The sequence below is a fragment of the Spermophilus citellus genome (assembly GCF_964194105.1).
Source record: "Spermophilus citellus genome assembly, chromosome: 15".
Lineage (NCBI taxonomy): Eukaryota > Metazoa > Chordata > Mammalia > Rodentia > Sciuridae > Spermophilus > Spermophilus citellus.
In genome coordinates this window covers 25,003,165-25,022,432 of record NC_138195.1, presented here as the reverse complement: position 1 = coordinate 25,022,432, position 19,268 = coordinate 25,003,165, and the positions used below count along the sequence as shown (strand labels likewise).

Here is a 19,268-nt window from a genome sequence, read left to right as displayed (position 1 = left end):
TGTGCTTTGAAAAACATCTTGTTCTTGCACTTTAGGATTTTCTAAATTTCTCCTCTTTCTACTTTCACAACTCTAAAGTCAAGCTAGTTAATATTAAGAACCCTTTTATCTCTCTGGATCCAGCACCAAGACAGTAGGAACACTCAGAAGTCCTTCTAAGGCATTGAGGGATAGAGGATTGAGTTCTATATTGAATGGTCAAGAGTCAAATTAAGTCTTTGGCATTCATTAAGCAGGTGATTCTGTACCTCTGTTTTCTCAAATATAAATAATAATAATAATAATAATAATAATATCCAACTTATTGGGTTGTACAAACGTGCCTATTTTGTATTAAAAATGCCAAGAAGTTTGTTAGTTTTATTGTGGTCTTGATTATTATTAGCAACTTGGTCCAAGCCAGAATGTTGAGGCAGGAATAGTAACCTTCATATCTAAAGTCTTAGAAGTACTTGTTTGTTTTAGCAATTTTCTGCAAAGTTTGGCTTCCATCATCTAAAACGTTCAGCTGTATTTTTATTTCTTTATTTATTTTACCTGTTCAAGATATATACATAAAATGTCAAGAGAAAGTTTCAAACTTAGGACTCTTCTAGGAAATGAAGCCTCAGTTGAATGGACAAGTGGATAGTGAAATTACCAGTGTTCTCTTTAGGTTAATTATGTTGTTAGTGAAGGATGCTAACACACTTCATTTCTTCAAATAACTACTTTATTGAATATCTCATGAAATGATCCTGAGATTCCATTTAGAAAGGCATGGCAATATTTATTCTTAATCATGAGGATTGGTTGCAAAACTTAAGAGCATATTGGAGTTTAATATGCCACAGTTTGGCCTGGCTATCAGCAGAACTTTGCTTCTATTAAAGCTATGGCAAAGGAAGATTGTTAAAAGCAGATTGTGATTTAACTGAGAGATTCCAGAATATGAACTTAGATCTTTCAAAATGGCATTGTTTTAAACATCAAGGTTTCATCCGCGCTAGACAGTAAAGGGAGGAGGAAATCAATCATGTATTACACTCCATTCTACTCCACTCTAGATTTGTGATAGTCACCTCCTAATGAGAAGAAAGTAGATTTGTGTTTGACCTTTGGTTTTGTATTTTAACCAGTTAAATTTACAAATGTTAGAATCACTCAAATGTTTGATCCATAGAAATATGGTCCCTTAAAATCTGAAAAACCTGTTAAAACCATGATTGAAAAAAAATGTTGATTTTTAATAATAAAAGAGCCAGGTGCAGGTGCGGTGGTACATGCTTGTAATTCCAGTGACTCAGGAGGCTGAGGCAAGAGGATCGTAAATTCAAAGCCAGCTTCAGCAATGACAAGGCACTAAGTGAGAGCAGTCTCTAAATAAACTCAGTGAGACCCTGTCTCTAAATAAAATACAAAAATAGGGCTGGGGATGTGGCTCAGTGGTTGAGTGCCCCTGAGGTGATCCCCAGTACAAAAAATTAAAAAAAAAATAAAAATTAAAAAAAAGCAAGAGAAAAACTGCAAATTCTGAATTTTGTATAATTAAAAAGCTTTTAAGGGAAAATCAAATTGTTTTTCATATTATAGGCTAACATGATATATTGTTCTATATATTCTATATCTTGAACAATATATTCTATGTCTTGAACACCTTTTTAAAGTGTTAAGTCATTTGTAAGTGTTGCATCTTTTCAGTCATTTAATTTCTTTATTTTTTATGACAGTTCGGATTCTCAGTATTAGATTCATTGTGGAACATATTTTTTTTAATTTTAATTCTAATTTATTTATATATGATAGCAGAATGCATTGCAATTCATATTACGTATATAGAGCACATTTTTTATATCTCTGGTTGTATACAAGGAATGAGATGAACATCATTCGGGAACATATTTTGTATCATGAAAATTGTATTTAAAATGACAGTGCAGCATGTATACATCCTATAGTTGTGTATAATTATACTAAATAGTGAAAGTATTTACATGATTCAGTGTTAAAAGCTCACTTTTGATTAAAATCTCTGAATTTTTTTTTTTTTAATCTTTGGGGTCAAAATGTGTACAAATGAGGATGAATCTTCCCTACTTTGTTCTGCTCACAGACATTAAATAACCTCATTTAAGCCTCAGTGAACTCTGAAAACAAAGCCTTGTTTAGCAATTGATTGATGATGTCCCTTATCAATTGTTCCAAATATATTTTTAGATATAAACTCTTGGCCTCATGGGCCCTAATTATAGATCTATAAGAAAATGTCATTTGGTATTAAACATTTTCCCAGGAAGTAAAAAATTCCCACAGGTTAAAATAAGATAAAAAATTGGACTTTTGCCTGGGAGAAGGAAATTGTCACAGAAGCACTTTCAAAATATAGTCAGTTCCAAAAAGTCACAGTACTTCTGCTTAGTTCACTTTTAATTAAGATAACAATAATTCAGAACTATTATTTACTGGTATTTGTAAGGTATTCATTACAAATGAAAATGTTTCGGGAATTATCCACTTTATATATTACATTCTGAAAGAAATGCACTTCCAAAATGTTTGTGTTGGAAAGCAGACAAATTAAATGTCTTATGTCATCAACACTAAGAGAATTAGATCATAATCTCTGTGGAAGAATGCTTAGGATTGTATATCCTTTGTCATTTACACCTCTAATTACAAACAAGTATACTTTAAATCAAAAACCTTGTTAATATGCCAGTGACTAGCGGTTTTTTTCTTTGTTTCTTTCTCTTCTTTTTCCTTCAGATCCAGAATTGCATCTTGAAGGCAAAAGTGAGCAAGTTTGAGCAAGTAATCTTGGCTAACTTTCAATTCTAGTAAATACTTCTGCATTACAACTCATTTTTAAATTTATAAATCTAGTTTGTTTTAGTGTTAAAGAATGGACAGATTGAATATTGAGGATGATAAAGTATTGAGTGCCCAGGAATAGTAGTTTAAAAGCTTTTATTTAAGAAGCTATAAAATTGGATGAGTTGATGAAGATTTAGGTAAATATTAGGAACTTAGGCAAATATTAGGCAAATACTTTGGGAATTCTAAACGTGTTCTTATGAGTTGGAAGAATAACCCTTGGACAGAACGGATGCGATCCAACTGTCATCATTTTAGAAAGTATTGAGTGGGTAGGGAAGGAGGTGTGAGTAGGAGAGAGGTAGATTCACGAATATATACTAGTATATATATACTGGTATATATACTGGAATATATACTGGTACACTGTGCAGTATCCTGTAGACCCTGTAATTACCCCTCCTTTTTACTATTTTCCGTCTTCTTCAAAGTTGTGTCAAAATTCCTACCTTGTCATCCAAGTGGAAAGAAAGATTTCTAACAGCCTGGTTGTTACCGCGGCAATATTTTAAAAGATATGATTCAGTTTCAGGATGTACTTTTTGGAACTTGAAAGTGATTTTATGCCACTACCCATTCTCGACCCAAACCAGCAAATGGAAGAATCGGGGGTCCATCAGTGAACTCCCCTGTGGACACTGTCTCAAGAGGATGGGATAAAGGAGAGGCTGAGTAGTCTTCTAGGGCCCAAATCCGTTTTGGCCTTTGCACTAAGAAGAGTTCATTGATCTGAGTTCCGAAGGTGAAGAAAGGAGAAAATTAGCAGGAAGAGCAGTCATAGTAGCAAAGCCTGTGGGATGGAGATGAGGGTTCGGAACCTTTCCTCCACCCTCTTCCCCAGAGGATGTAAGGGGGAATCCCTCCCAGGCATCGCTCTCATATCCTAAGAGGCAAGTTTCTCTGCAAGCCTTAGCCACCTGTGTGAGGAGCTCCCTGTGGGAAAGGTGGCGTGATAGAGGAAGAGCTCAGAGTCACATCACTCCGGAGCTTTTCTTTGGGAGGCTGAGGGTCAAAACACCTCGGAGAACTCTGAGCTTGCAGGATGCGTAGTTCACCCCGCCCTCCAGAGTGGTCAGGATCCTAGTCTAGGATCCACCACCCGGGTACGCTCTGGAACCCTCTGACGCCTCCCCAGTTTGCTCCGGGTCCTTCTGTCCTCTCCCTCCTACCTCTCCACCCGCAAAGTGATGCTCCCGCCTCGCTCCGCCTGCACACCCCCTGGCGCGCCCCAAAGCTTTATCAAGCTCCCTACACACGCCGCCGCCGGCTTCCTTTGGCGCCCGGCACTAGTGACCCGGGATCATCAGCGGCTGCCTCTAGAGGCCCCCATTTAAGTCCCCTCCTCCCACTCCCGGGCCACCGCGCCTCCGGGGCTTTTCTCCCCCACGCTACAGCGCCCACCGCGTTTCAGGTTGAATCCCAGGTTGGACCTGCTGTCTTGCTCATCTCCACCCTGAGCCTCTCGGTAAGCCCAGAGAAGTGGAATCTGCACACAGAAACTCTCGGTGGCTGGAGCCGGCGGACTGGGCATGCTCAGAAGCCAGGGTTGGCTTTGGTCTCAACTAGGAAGCTTTTGCTCTCGAGAGGCAGCGGCGACTTTGGGGAAAGTTGATCCGAGAGGGGAGGAAGCCCCAAGACGCGGAGCAGCGGCAGGAAGGAGCCCCCGGCAGCCCGAAGGAGTATGGGCACCCTACGGGATTTACAGTATGCGCTCCAGGAGAAGATCGAGGAGCTGAGGCAGCGGGATGCTCTCATCGACGAGCTGGAGCTGGAGTTGGATCAGAAGGACGAACTGATCCAGAAGCTGCAGAACGAGCTGGACAAGTACCGCTCGGTGATCCGACCGGCCACCCAGCAGGCGCAGAAGCAGAGCGCTAACACCTTGCAGGGTGAGCCGCGCACCAAGCGACAGGCGATTTCCGCGGAACCCACCGCCTTCGACATCCAGGATCTCAGCCATGTGACCCTGCCCTTCTACCCCAAGAGCCCACAGTAAGCCGGGGTTACGCGCCGGGTCCCTGTGGCACCCTGGTGGTGGGGAGCTGCGGGTCTCTGTATTGTCTGTCAGCCCCCGCCCCTCCCGCTTGCCTTGTCTGTCCTCATCCTCAGAAATGTTTCATTTTCACGGGCACTTCTTGCGGGGTTGTGCACGTTTCTCAAAGCCAGACTCACTGCACATACGTTGCCTTCATGCCTTTGTCAAATGCCAAGGTATTTTAAAAATATACATTGATATGCCACCTACTGTACCTAGAGTTTGAACGCGCCCCAGGTGTGTGTCCCACCATGTGTGTGAGTGAGGAATAAAACCCCCCATTCCCCAAAGCCCTGGCAAACCTGCCCAGCCGGAAAATCCTAAATGCAGGCTCATCAGACTTGAAATGAAATGCGTCTGATATCACCCTTACTTTCCGTGCTCTTGTGGCTCTCCTGGATTTCTCTACATGCTGGTACTTCACGCTGGTACCCTTCAAACCTGATGTTCTATCATCCCCAAAGTGCAAAAATACGTAAATATGCATATAAGAGGGAAGAATTTTTGATTTCCTGAATTGGATGACATTTACAATCCATAAATGGAAGACTAGTCTGTTGATTCTTTAAAAATGTTCTGTTTTATAACATCTGAGGGGGAATATTGCTTATTTTCCTGAAGGAATTTTAATGATTACTAATGAACAGATCCATCTCCCAAGAGGGTTGTATGTTTCCAGGGTCCAATACAGATAAGTGCACTTACCTTTATTTACAGTGTGGACACATACTCTGACTTACTCTTGGCTTCTAATGAAACCACTCTAGTATTGTTGTAGCATTTTAGAGAACCCTGTACTTCTAATGCCAGTGGGCTTCATAACTTGGATGAGAAAATTCAATGAAACTTGTTACACAACACTCAACTCAGAGTCCATTTGGAAAATAAGCAGCAAGAGCATGAGATAAACTGAGAATGAGTAAGAGCACCAAAATAAATTGTATTTTAATTGATAGATAATGACATAATTGATAAAACAAAGGATTTTGCTGCTCTACTCTTAACTACATCACATTGGCTGCATGACATGAGTTACATACGTAATAATAATATAAGGTCCCTTGGAACCATTTACTTCATAAACATAAGAATTAATATAAGGAGAAAGAGTGAATACTTTATTATCTCCATTTGTATGTATTGGATGGGGGTGGGTCAAGAGTAGGTACTGATCATACTTTTGGAAACTTTAGAGTTGTACCTATCTTGGTTCCCATGGAACATTTGCAATTCTTCGTGTAGTTTTAGCTTAAGGAGGAGTTTGTATTCTGTGAAGGAGTGGATAATAAACCATAAGGATAAATATTTCTGAGATTCTAAGCTTACGAAGTTGCAATAATAGTTCAGTAGACTTAGACCTGTCTTAGAAACCTGAGTGATCTGACTTCACTGCAACTTTCTCTGGTAAATTAATTTGCAGTCCCGACATGCTTGCCTGTTTTAGCTAATGAGGTACATGGCCATCTCTCCTGGGCCAGGTTTTGCATAATGAAAATATAACTGAAAGACAGGTCTTTGCATCTTTAAGCATTCTATAGCATCTCATTTTAGTATCTGCAAGACTTTGGAGTAACATAGAGCAAGCTCTGCTTTTAAAGAAAGACCATTTTAATAGGTTTTATAATGAAGCATGATCAAGCTAGCTGATAACACCAGTTAAACATTCTATCAGAGAAGATCTAACGAAATGTAGGCAGCAGGGAATGAACTGTAGAATGTGGTAAGTTTTAGAATCCTCTTAGTGCTTGACATGTAGAATAACTAGATTTTTTTTTTTCAAGTCTGGTAGAAAATGAAATTACTGTGGCAAGTAATTCACAAAATTTCATTATAATAAACATTTGATCTTTTGAACAATGCTGTGCATTCTGATATTTATTTAATAACTTGCTCTTTAAAGAACTCAGTTGGTAAGGTATTGCCATGATGGTTTTTGTGATTCTTGAAGGATTATATTGAAGAAAATGATAGAATGTCTTCCAAGCTTAAATAATTTTGGAAAAACATCTGTTCTTTTTTCACACTTACATAAAGAAAATGAGAATAAAATTGGCTTGAGTGGTTGAGTGTACCTTTCTTAGGGAAAAAAAGAAACATATTGTATGCAAAATGACTATTATCTTTCACTATTGGAACAGTTGTAGAAGATAGCTCCACAGGGAATTCAGACAACTTGCCAATCTGAGGAAGACTAGTTTGCATTTAAATTTATTTCATTTGAATAATTTGATCATATAGACTTACTGGCAACAAGTGTTATGTCTTTATATTTAATCTGTAGTGAAATTTATATTTAGTTATCTTTCTTAAAATTGTATGTAGGTTATTGTGAGTTCTAATTAAAACAAAACCATCCAAATGGGCTAAAATTGATTTTAACTTCATGCTCATATTGGTTTTTGGTTTTCCTTTTAGAGGTAGATAACTGCCCAGGTGATGTTCCATTCAATTATCCGATGTATGCAAATATATTTGTTTAGTGTTTGCTTACTGAAGTTGTCTTTTGAGGATTATAATGTTTTAAAAAGATTTTTGTCTTCTTAGTGATTTTTGGTCATTTGAAAAGTAGTATAAAATGTAACTTCATAACTTTAATCTTCTTAACATTCAACAGTCTTGATTTGGAATTTTCCCTTTAAAGTAGGGATTGGAAAGAAGGCTCTGTCATATTTAGCACAGAGCCAGGGCACTCCTGCTGCATTTGAGAGCTGGTGGAGTGTTTCTGTGTATCTCTTTCACAACCTCTATAGATAAAACCCTTAAGCCCTTCTTAGGTTATGAATGTGAAGCAAAGAACTGATGGAGAAAGTTGGAATCTATACTCCATTGCCACCAAATAGCTACTTGAGAATGTAAGCTACTAGATTTCATATTGTTAAATAAACCAAGTCAATTAAACCCTTAAAAATTGAAAAAATAACAACAAAACCCAACCATCCATTCTATTAGATTAGATAACTGGTTGTTTCTTACCCACTTCTAAAGCAATTTTATTTCATGACATTTCAGTCCTGAAAAATGGACCCTGGACTAGATTAGTATCTGATATATTTGTTCAAAATCCTTTACCTGTTGAGAGTGTTCCCAAATCTTTTCCATTTTGCTGTCATAGGCTTCCATGTAATTTCAGTGGGACTATATAGACTTGTGTTCCTATCATAACTTGTTAACATCTCTGGATTTTTGCAAAGCTCTTTCCTTTTACCCCAGAGGTAGCTGTATTTCAGAGCATGATGGCATGTTTTGTCCCGTTTCACTTTGTAATTATAAAGTACATGGGAAGAATGGAGGATGAAAAAATATATTTTTTTTTATTTTTGAGGCATTAATTTTTAAAACAATCTTATCTGATATTCTAAACTTTGACACTAATATATGTCAAGAGAAATAAATCTTCCTCGAGGCTACGTCTTCAATTCTCTAGGAAGTCAAGATAATTTTAGAATTCTAGTACAGTTGTAGATGGGATAATATTAAAACCTAAATTTCTTTAAAGGTAGGAATTAAATTCCAAATATTCCCTACAGATCAGTTTAATAGTTTTGTGGACATCTGCCATATAAAAATATTGCAAGGATTAGAGATGAGAGATACATACCATCCTGCCATTGAGGGGTTAACAAGGCATTAACAAGACTGTACAAGTAAATATTTTAGAAAATTTAATAAGGTAAGTTGCAGGGGAGATAACTAAGACAGTTGGCAAAATATGTAGATCCATTAAATTCTGTGCTATCAGAAACTCTTGTAGAGGTTCAAGTTTTTAAAGAAGTATTTGAAAATGGCCTTGATGTAGGTGCTTGCTAATGAGATGAGGCAGGTTGGGGAGGAGGTGTGGTTTGGGGGAGATAATAGTTTTAAGCCATAGCAAGGAAATGGCATATTTAGGCAATGACAGAAACTAATAGCTATAGTAGAACAACATAAAAGGAATTGAGAAATCACAAGTTTAGGCCAGAGAGAAGGAGAAATTTGGTTTCTATAATTTTATAAAGTAGATAAAAGGGCATTTCTGCTTGTTTTTAAAATAATCACAAATCATTTGTGTGTATGATTTGTACCAGAACTGATTGTTATCCACGAGTAAGCTGTGAATCTCAGAATCTCATCAGCACAGTACTGATAATAGTCATATAACTATAGTAACTAGGTAAGAATATTTAATTTAGGCAAGCAGCAGATGATTAGAACCTTTAAAGAAACTAAGTTTCACTCTTAAAGAAACCAGGTTCCCTTTTTCACTCACTTCAGAATGTTCCCATTGAAAATCATCTAATTAGGTGCCACAAACTAGCACTGTGGATTCCTCACATACCTAGGCAAACTGGACATAGATGAGAATTGAACCTGAAGTTGCTTTTTGAGATTGATCTTTCCTGTTTTTGTGGAGGAGTTAAATTCTGACCTAATGTTATTATAATACCTTCCAATTTAAGTTTGATCATTAATTTGACATTACAGTCTGTGCAGTAAAATTGAAGTCACAGAAATTTTTATAATAATGTAGGATACCAGGTTGCTAAAATCCTATTTGGGTGTTTTGAAGCAGTCAGGTTGTGTGACCCTAAAACGGGGTTTATAATGAAAATACTGACAAGCCCTTAAATAGAGTAGCTCTAAAGACTGCCTGAGAATATAAATGACCAGCCTCTCTGCACCACTGGGCCACATTTCCAAGCTCCTGCTACTTGTTATTTCACTAAAGAGTTGGGTTTGGATTCCTAACGGGAATGGGTGGAAGACAGGCCGATGTTCCTATTGTTGCTGTTTGTAGGTTATAAGGCATATGGACACATTTTTTTTTCCCTCTGTCTGCCTAGCAATGGAGGGTCTCCATGGTATCCTAGCAACCATATTCGAACACCAGGCTGCTGCTCTTTCTGCCATCTCTACCATAGGTGCTGCTACCCATCCCAAGGAACTGGGCCTATTGCTAGCATTTCAGACCCTCTGACTTAAACCTTCTGAGCTCGGAGAATGCAAGACAATGTGACAAATAAGCACATGCTGAAAGCAGCATTTACCAGCATGCTCAACAGCTTATTATGCAATCACATCTGTGGCATTTCGAATCCTAATCTGAATTGTTGAGCTGGTGGTGTTTGCCACCCCTACTCTGACAGCCCCTCTCTGCTTCCCCCTCTACTTCCTCACACCCAGCCTTCTGACACCAGTCTCATTCCCTCTCACCATCTCCTGTAATGACTGCGTTCCTCACCATCTCCTCAAGATTTATTTTCTGAGAAGTTAAGTATGTGCAGCCTGTTTGAACTCTCTAAGTATAATTTTGTTTGTAAGAGCAGAGAATGTTCTCTCTCCAAAACTGTCATGTAAATATAAACAATACCACAAAAGCTGCAGCTACACAAAGCAGATGTTTAGCACAAGGTGGGACTAATAGTACACTCCTCAAAGTGTCTAGTTTCTGAATGGATTTTATAATCATAGTTATTAATATGAAAAAACAGGAGAGTAAATTGGGAAGAAGAGATGTGTGTGTGTGTGTGGGGGGGGGTACAGGAAAGGGCAAAACAAGGTGACTGTTGTTAAAGCTTTTTGCCATATTTGCAAGGAATTTGGAAAGCAGTGATGGGCTCTGTAAGCGAGTAAATATGCCCCAAACTGGAACAGAATTTGCAAGTACTCTGTGGATAAAGGCAGCTATTGGAGTATATTGAAAGTTTGCCTTCTTGGGGAGCTATACTGAGTTACTTGCAGAAAATCATGAGGATGTTTCCCTTTAGATCCATACTTGTTTTGAAAGCTTTACATGGTCCCTTGGAAATATCTCTTAATCTGACATCAGCAAGAACTTGGTGGTATTTGTGCAGTGCACGTTTCAGAGGAATGGAATAAAGGCACTAAGTCAGCATACCATTGTTCTGAATTAGTGGCTCAAAAATCGCAGTGTCCTTCATCATCATAATGGTTAACATTTATGAAGTGCATGTGCTGTGCCATGCACTTGCACTGCTCAGGTGCCTAACATGGATCATCTCTTTCAACTCTTTTATCTTCTCAGTGAGAAAGATTCCAGATTATCACCATTTTATAGAAAAGGAACAGAATACTGAGGCTCAGAGAAGCCAAGCAGCTTGCCCAAGGTGCATACTTTTACAAGGCTGAACCTGAACTTGAACTCCAGAGCTTTTCTCTTTAACCACTATGCTTACCTGCTTCCCCAAAGGTGTGAGGATTAGACAATTTCAGGAACTAACATCTAGAATAACATCTAGGCTGTTCTAAGGGGATTATCTTTTCACTCAGAATTAAATAGAAAGCAGAAGAATTTTGGGAGAAGTAGAAGGAATTAGAACTTTGGTTCCCAGACTTGTTTACACATTAGGATCACCTGATGGATCTGTAAAAATATTCATTGCCTAAGTTTTACCCCAGACCAATTAAAATCAGAATTTCTGGGAGTGAAAGCTAGGCATCAGCATCACTTAAAGATTCCTAAGGTTACACCAATGTACAACAAAATTTCAGAACCACTCTGATAGGTAGATGACAGGGTGTGTGTGTGTATGTTGGTATATTTGTGTGTGGTATTAAGCAAAAAACCAGGGCAAATTTCTCATCCAAAGAGATGAATGTCTCTGTTGATTAAAACCTTTGAGCACTGGGGGCTTGCACACAGTAGTGGATTCTTTGCCAAATTACAGGTGTACATATTTAGTGTTTTATTATTCTCCCAAGTAAGTTATCATTACCTATAGCCTATTCATTCTCAACCCTAGCTACATATTAGAATCACCTGGGGAGCTTTAAAAATTATCTTTGCTGGGGTACCACCTCCAGAGACTCTGATTCCATTGTTCTGGGGTGGACTTGAGATATAGGTATATTATTTTAGCTCCTGAGGTGATTCTAATATGCATTCAAGGTTGAGCACTTCAGTGTTAGCCTATTCAACTTTGGTTGCTACTGGTTACTGGAATCCCAGTCTTTGGTCTTCAAGGAAGCACCTTCCTTGGTCCCTTTTGGCCATCCCAAATCCCTGACTTGCAGTGGAACTGGGCAGCTCCGACGCTGTGGTTCGCACAGCATCTGAACCTGTCAGTTTCATGTGATTTCTGGGGTTACCTGCTCCAGTCCCAGGACACACTGAAGTGGCAGCAGCTCTGTTCATTCGGGAAGTGTGTTTCCCCTTTCCTGCCAGCCACGAGTCCTGGCCACAGTTCAAATATGACACACTTTAGGATCAGCCATCATTGCAAGTTTGTTTTCCACTCTTACTAGGACAGCCGCCTTGTTAGCCACTAAGACTGTTTCCTTGGGTCCCAGCTGCTGCTGGGCATTGTGACGTTGACGAAGGCGAAACTGATGAGAGCCTCTTGGAAGAGCAGTACTGGGCTTGTAGCGCCTCTCCTTCTGGTATGTGATGCCTCTGCAGCCAGCTACAATTTTTTTCCCCCTACAGATATTTTATCCTTTTAAGGCAAACAGCTTGAGCTCAGGCTGAGGAGTACTTTCCAAGGAGGTTTCAGAGAAAGCAGAGCAAGCACATCAACCTCTCAGCCCCCTATCCAGATGGTTTTGTTTGAGTGCACAGATTTGGGCATTGCTGGCAGGTGAGAGGTCTGAGATGATACCTGCAGTAAGGGGCCTTGGTTGTCTCTGTGAGGAAGGCTCTTGGGGGGAGATAAGATGCCCCAGCTCCAGTGGTCAGACCTCACTGCTGCCCCTGTAGCCAGCTGTGTGTCTCCTTCTTGCCCTCTTCCCCCTTACATCATTGTTAAACTCTCAAGGTGTTCCTAATAGTCTTTGATAGGAACCTATTTACATTTGTAATTTAATCATTATCTTCTCAGGTGAGGATCGGCCAACATAGCACTTTAAGGAAGTAATGAAAATAGCTAATATAATTGCAAATATTCTTTTGGTAAAAATCATCTTCTTAGAGTCAGCAAGGAGGAACCTACTGGTCTCTTTCTCCCTCCCTCTAAAATATGAAAATGTATTCAGCTGACAGATAGCATGTTAAAGCAGAAGAGATGTAATAAAGCTGCCCAGGGATTAGGGACATTAATTACACAGGGAAGTTAATCATAAGGGAAGTGAACACTTCTATGTGAATAGTGCATTTAGTTATTGGACTTAAGGGGGAGGGATAAGAGGAATTAATAACAATAAAGAAACATGACCCAAAGCATGTATTCACTAAGTGGATCAGAATGGTGGGCAAAACTGTAGGTAGGATCCTGGGAAAATATTTCTTTGAGTTCATTTATCCTAAGACAGAAGAGAATGGGAGTTAATACAGAAAAATAAGAGTCAGTGACAATTTAGTGTCAACATATAATACTTTTGCCTGCATCAAAAATACAATGATGTTAATTACTTTTGTCTATCTAAAGATCATAAATGCAAACTAAACTTCATCAGATTTGCTGTAAGACAGATGTAATTGTGTTAATTTGTATATAAAGGTGGAAAATGCCCAGCCAAAGCACAAGTAAGTAGCTTAAATTATTTTCCCAGGATTATGTTTCCAAGACAGATCTCCTGATGTTATTGACCTTCTAATGAGCTGTGTCATTTTTCTCACTTCTAGACCATACCTGCTCTTTAGAGGAAGCACTGTACTTCTTTTTTGAATATGAAGTAATTATAGTATGATCCAGTCAGTTTCATTTGGTTAATTGTGTTGAATGTCAGTGATACACCCTAGTTAAGTAAAAATACTTTTGCTGTTTCATGAAACAATTGTATTATGGTAATATCAAGATTTCACTAGATCTAGGCCATAATGAGATAATGTGAAGGAAAAGCATTCTTTTTTTTTTTTTTTACTCTACATCATCCTAATGCTCCAGCTTTATCAATAAATTATGGTTTTGACAGTGCTTCTAAGTCTGGACTAAGGGGAAAGAAAAAAGGATTTCCATGACAAGAGAGAAAAATTGGAATTCTTGAGTTTTGCCCCTCTGGAGCTGTTGTTATGGATGGACTGTGAGGTGGATCAGTCATTCTCTATTGCACCTGCAGGTGGCTGGCAAGCACGCTGTAAAGGAAGCACAACACCACACTGCCACCTTCAGAAGACATACTTTGCCTAAACCACGGGTGTCTGAGTCATACATGTTTTTATTTTATGGTGAGAAAGAGAAGATGGCCTTAGATTAGACTTGTGCTGGTTGACAGGGTGTCACCATATCTTTACACAGAGGAATATTAAGCGTCTCAAAGTGACAGGTACCATTTTGCTAAGCCCTGGCAGCTCACTTTGTCAGCGGGAGGAGAAAAATAAGCAAATATGAAGAGGAATAAACCCTAAGTTGCACAGAGCATGCACAGTGGAGCATGGAACTTACTGTGAATGTGAATCATGGTCTTCATTCTAGGTAACTACTACTGTCTTATTTTGGAACTGTCTGGATATCAAAGCTTATAAAAGTAAGCACAGAGATTCTTAGAATGATAAGTAAGAGTAGTTTTTTTTTTCTTTTTTTTTTTGTGTGTGTGGAAGATCCACTCATTATAGTCCTTCTTTATTTTGAGCAAATGAATTGTATTTAATAGAATTTTCCAGCTCTGCACTGCTAAGAGACATCCCCCCACACCCTGCCAGAGTGTATGGTACAGTGAAAAATGAGAAAAAAAAAAGTTCAAAGTTTCTAGTCATTCACTTAATACCTGGTTTTATAGAAGTCGAGTGCTGAATTCCAGCATACATTTGTGTGAGAGCAATGTTTCTTGTTATAGATCTGAAGAGCTTTAGAAATATTGTGAAAGAAACTATGCTATGACTTTTTATTTTTTTTTTTTAACAGTTGTAGCCTTGATCAGGAAATATTCATTTTTCTTGTCCTCAAATATCACTTCAGTTTTTTTGTTGTTCATCATAAAAGGAAACTAGGGCATAAAAAGTATAATTTGTTTGATTCCGTCTTCCAGATGTTTTAGCATAACTTAGTAGGACACCTCTCTTCTCACATAGGAAAAAAGGAAATGAAGAAGAACTAAAGGATTCCTTGTTCACGCAGCACTGGGGTGGGTAAAACTGAATGGATGTAATTCTGAAACAAGCTCACTGTGAATGGATCATTTTATTAAATACTGGCCACCAATTTATGAATTTCATGAGTTCATCCAGTCTTTGCCTTTTTTGTTGTTTTGATTAGCCACTAACATGTTTATTTTCCCCTCTTTTTGACTTTTGGTGGGAAAAGTCTCGCTTAAAAATGTTTCGTTTTTTGCTAGACAACTGCCAAAAGAGTATAATTCATGCTCAATGAAATAAAAGTAATTAAAGCAAAAACTTCCAGGAATGGAGAACTGTGTGTGCTTGGTACTTGTTTACATATTTATGAATAATTATAAGAAATTATTTCAGAAAATTCTGATATTTGGGGAATATTCTATTATTTACTTCAAAAGTTGTATTCCATCTATAACATAATTATGATCATTTGAAGCAATCCAGGATAACCCTTCTATATCCCAATGAATGAAGAAATTGAAAGAACCAATATTGGAATATTTCAGTGAAAATATAGTGAAGGTGTGCAGAGAGGTGAATAAAACTGAATATTGTAGAATCTTACTTCTAAATTATAAAACGAAGATACTACTTATCATAGAGGAGGCTACCCTTTTCAGCTGACCCTTTCTCTTCTGTGGCTTGTCTTGTCTTTGGGTGCCATCGCTGAAGTCCTGCACCATGTAAATCATCTATCATAGTACAGAGGTGCTCCATCTTCTGGATTCCTAAGGGTTACTGTCAAGGTGATGGATGGAAAATGACTCAAGTATACATTTATTTGTCTTGGCAAGAGTGGGATTCTCTGCTAGGTGGACTTAGAGGTTATTAAATAACATTTAGGTGAACTCTTGCTAGTGAGTTTTTAAATCATTGATGACAGGTTCTCTCTCCCTTCCTTCTTGACTCCCATTAATCGTCCAATCCACTGCTTTATCATCACTAATGGGAAGAACCTGTTAAAAATTCTTTTGTTTAAACTAGGCTCTTTGTTTTCTGTTTATCTTTTTTTTCTTTTCTGAACAAAAATATAATTTCTCATTTCTTTAGAGAAATTCTTTGCAAAGTTAAAGCAGTAAGAGTGATTTTGTAGCCTTGTTTTACTGGTCTATTATTTATAGTGATAATTACTAAAGCTATTTGTCTTGGTCTATGGCATACAAGCTATATCATTTAATACTATAGTAATCTGGTGCTATTATGATCCCCCCTTTTTTCTCAGATGGATAAAATGAGGCACAAAGAAGTTAAACAATTTGCCCAAATTAAAATAGTAGACTGAAATGTTCAAATGCAGATCTTTTTGAACCTTGAGCTCATGTTCATTCTCTTTTATCCTATGTTGTTTAGATATTTGTTGCAAAATGCACTTTTAAGCAGAAATCCTATTTTACATTTCCTTATGTTTTTTTTTCTTTTATATAATTCTTCAGAAAATTTTCACACACCATCTACATATGTACCCATGCTAGCCATGGGGATATTTTCTTTTAGTATTCCAATAGTTATTCTTACAATAATACTGTATGTCTGCTATATTCAAATTGTTATCTAATACAACTACCCATTCCTGAAGCATTTTATTGCTGTTTCTTACATAGAAAGTTTTTTCCATCTTGTACTTGTGCTTTTTTTTTTATTTAAAACTTTTAAGTAACCTCTATTTGTATTGAATCAAATTCCCATTTTATAGAAACAGCCCCTCATTTTGTCAGTGGTTCATTTTCTTACTTATTTCCCCTTAATATTAGCATCTTTATTGAATGTTATTAGAAAGTTTTTCAAATATCTCCTGATTCTTCATTCTAATAATAAAAGTTTCTGTGGATTGGTTTACATCTGTTTCTTTGTACAATCATTTACCAAATATTTATTAAGGAGCTGCTTACTGTAGGGCCGTGCTACAGTAAACGTTTCTTCTCACCCAGAAATAATTTTTTTATTCCTAGAAATTAGCAACATGGGAGATACTGCCTTTTCTGAAGCACTTCCCACACACATGTTGGGCCCAGTACACCTGGCTTGGGTTCACGTTCCCAGATCCTGGTGTTTGAGTTTGTAGTGGTGTGTGCTTTTCTTTCAGTGTGTCCATTGGGTTTAAATTTCTATACTTTAAACATTATTTAGTTAACATCTACTTCCCCTAGAAGATGGTAAATTCCATGAAAACAAGGCCAATGTTACCATTGCTCCATGCTATATCCTTGGAGTCTGGAACACAGCTGGTGTACAGCAAATTCTTTGTCAAGATGAAGCCTCTTCAGGTTCCTGTTCCTATGATATTTCATCCTTTAAATTTAAAAATTTGTATGTAGGAAATTTATGTCACTTGGTTCCATAGAGCTTATAGGCATACTTGGTTTGACCAGAAACGTTTTTTTGCAATTATATTTGATTACTCTGGGGGGGTCTTGTGAATTGCCAGTGTCCCCAGTTTCATCCTAGTCCCCACCACTCCATACCCTCTTCATCTAGCTCATATCCCTTGTTTGTATTATCTGCCTGGTCTCTAAAGCCATTTCAGTTTCTCACTTCTGGGATTGCAGAGTCTTAAAAAGTCCCTTCTCAACTGAATGATCTGTGATTGTAAAGTGTCTATCCAAAGAAGAACACTTGTATTCCAGCTCTAGTAAATGTCTAGTCTCAAGCTCTGCAACATAAAACCATATAAATTGGTTAACCTTGAAAAGTAAAGGAATTGATTGCTTTGAAATACAAGCATGGAACTAATGGAAATAGTTACAGGAGAATCTTTTCAAATTCTCAAATTTATTTTTTCAGACACAGCCAGAACTCTCACTAACAAAATCCTGTCAAGCTTAGGATAATAGCTTGCTAAATTTGAGTATCCAAATAGTCTCATAGATCTTAATATATGAGATGACAGGGACCATCAAACTCATGGCAAAATACTTTTTAATTAGGTGCTTACCTTCAACATTAACTGAAATAAAACAGGAAAAATGTAAATGTTGATTTTGTTTTCACATCATCTCTTAGCGCTTCAGGATGGAACGTGGGAATACCCAATCATATAAAAAAAACCTTTTGCCTCACCTAATCATATGCTTTTGTGAGTGTCTGAGGTTATTTTTCTGGAAGGCTTGAGTACCAATGCAGCTGTAGCCTTGGCATATGATAAGAATGAGGTTTGATAAATTGTATTCTTTGGTTAGAAAAATGAATATGTGCATGATTTCATTTATACCTCAAAATATCTGAGTGAATAAGGAGGACAGCTCATCTCCATTTTGCAGATGAGAAAAATAAATAACAAAGAGATGAGGCAATATAACCCAAGTTCAATAGTGCCTAAGTGTCAGCACTGTAGATTCACTAGGTTCCCAGGCTTGGTTCAACACCCTCTTCATTTTCTGTGTGGCCTTAATGCATTCATTACTTTTTCTTAAAAATCAATTGAGTCGGGCTGCGGCTATAGCTCAGTGGTAGAGCGCTTGCCTAGCATGTGTGAGGCACTGGGTTCGATCCTTAGAACCACAAAATAATAGATAAAATCAAGGCATTCTGTCCATCTACAACTACCAAAATAAATAAATAAATAAATAAATCCACTGAGTCCTCTGGTTCAGTAATACATTTGTGGAAATTAAATTTAAAACACAGCACATACAATGATTAAGAACATGGATGCTACTTTACCACTGTGATAGTTGTCTGAGTTTCCATTTTCTCGTTATAAATGAGGATTACAGCATCTACTGTGATTAGAGGTAATGTCTATGGGTCCCTCAGTACAGTGCCCAAATAGAGTAAGGGCTTCATAATCAGTTGATGTTGAGGTTACAATTACTATCATAATTTTTAGGAAACAGGTTTTCACTAAAGAGCTGTGAACATCTCTAAACTGAAGAGAATGAGATGGAAAAACAGGTAGAGTAATGACAAGGACTTGGAACAGAGCCCAGTGCAACCCAGTTTAGCTTTGTTGGGTATGACTCAGAGGAAGATTGAGTGATGGTAAGAATCCTACATGACTTCTGTGTGGGCTAAACCATACACAAGAAAAGTTGAACATAAGCAAGCTTGAACTTCCATAATTACACTATTTCTTTCATTCAACAAGGAGTTGTAAGCCTACAAAGAAGTCAAGGATGGATTGGTTAAGTTTGAACTGAACTATGCAAAATTTATAGTGAAAATAGTTGCATTATCCCTAGGGAAATAGGTATGTACTTTAAAGAAGAATTATTTAGTGGTCGTTATTAGCACATGCAATTTTGTGAACTTATCCTAGTACATTCTTGAACATTTGTTTTAATACATACAGCCATTGTAAATATAGACTACGGCATGGGTGCTCTTGAGTAAGATTTTAAAGACCTGCTGCTTTAATGATTTGATTTCAATCCATCAGACATATTTAGAGCAAAGTGG

General features: G+C 37.7%; 1 protein-coding gene across 1 annotated transcript in view; it reads left to right on the top strand.

Moving 5' to 3' along the window:
- The first annotated feature begins 4,453 nt into the window (after window positions 1-4,453).
- Window positions 4,454-19,268, top strand: part of PRKG1 (protein kinase cGMP-dependent 1) — a 1,128,350-nt gene continuing 1,113,535 nt past the window's right edge. Inside the window, exon 1 of the mRNA XM_081267801.1 lies at window positions 4,454-4,845. Within this exon, the coding sequence (XP_081123927.1) occupies window positions 4,535-4,845 (311 nt within the window). The 5' untranslated portion in view covers window positions 4,454-4,534. The remainder of the gene's footprint in view (window positions 4,846-19,268) is intronic.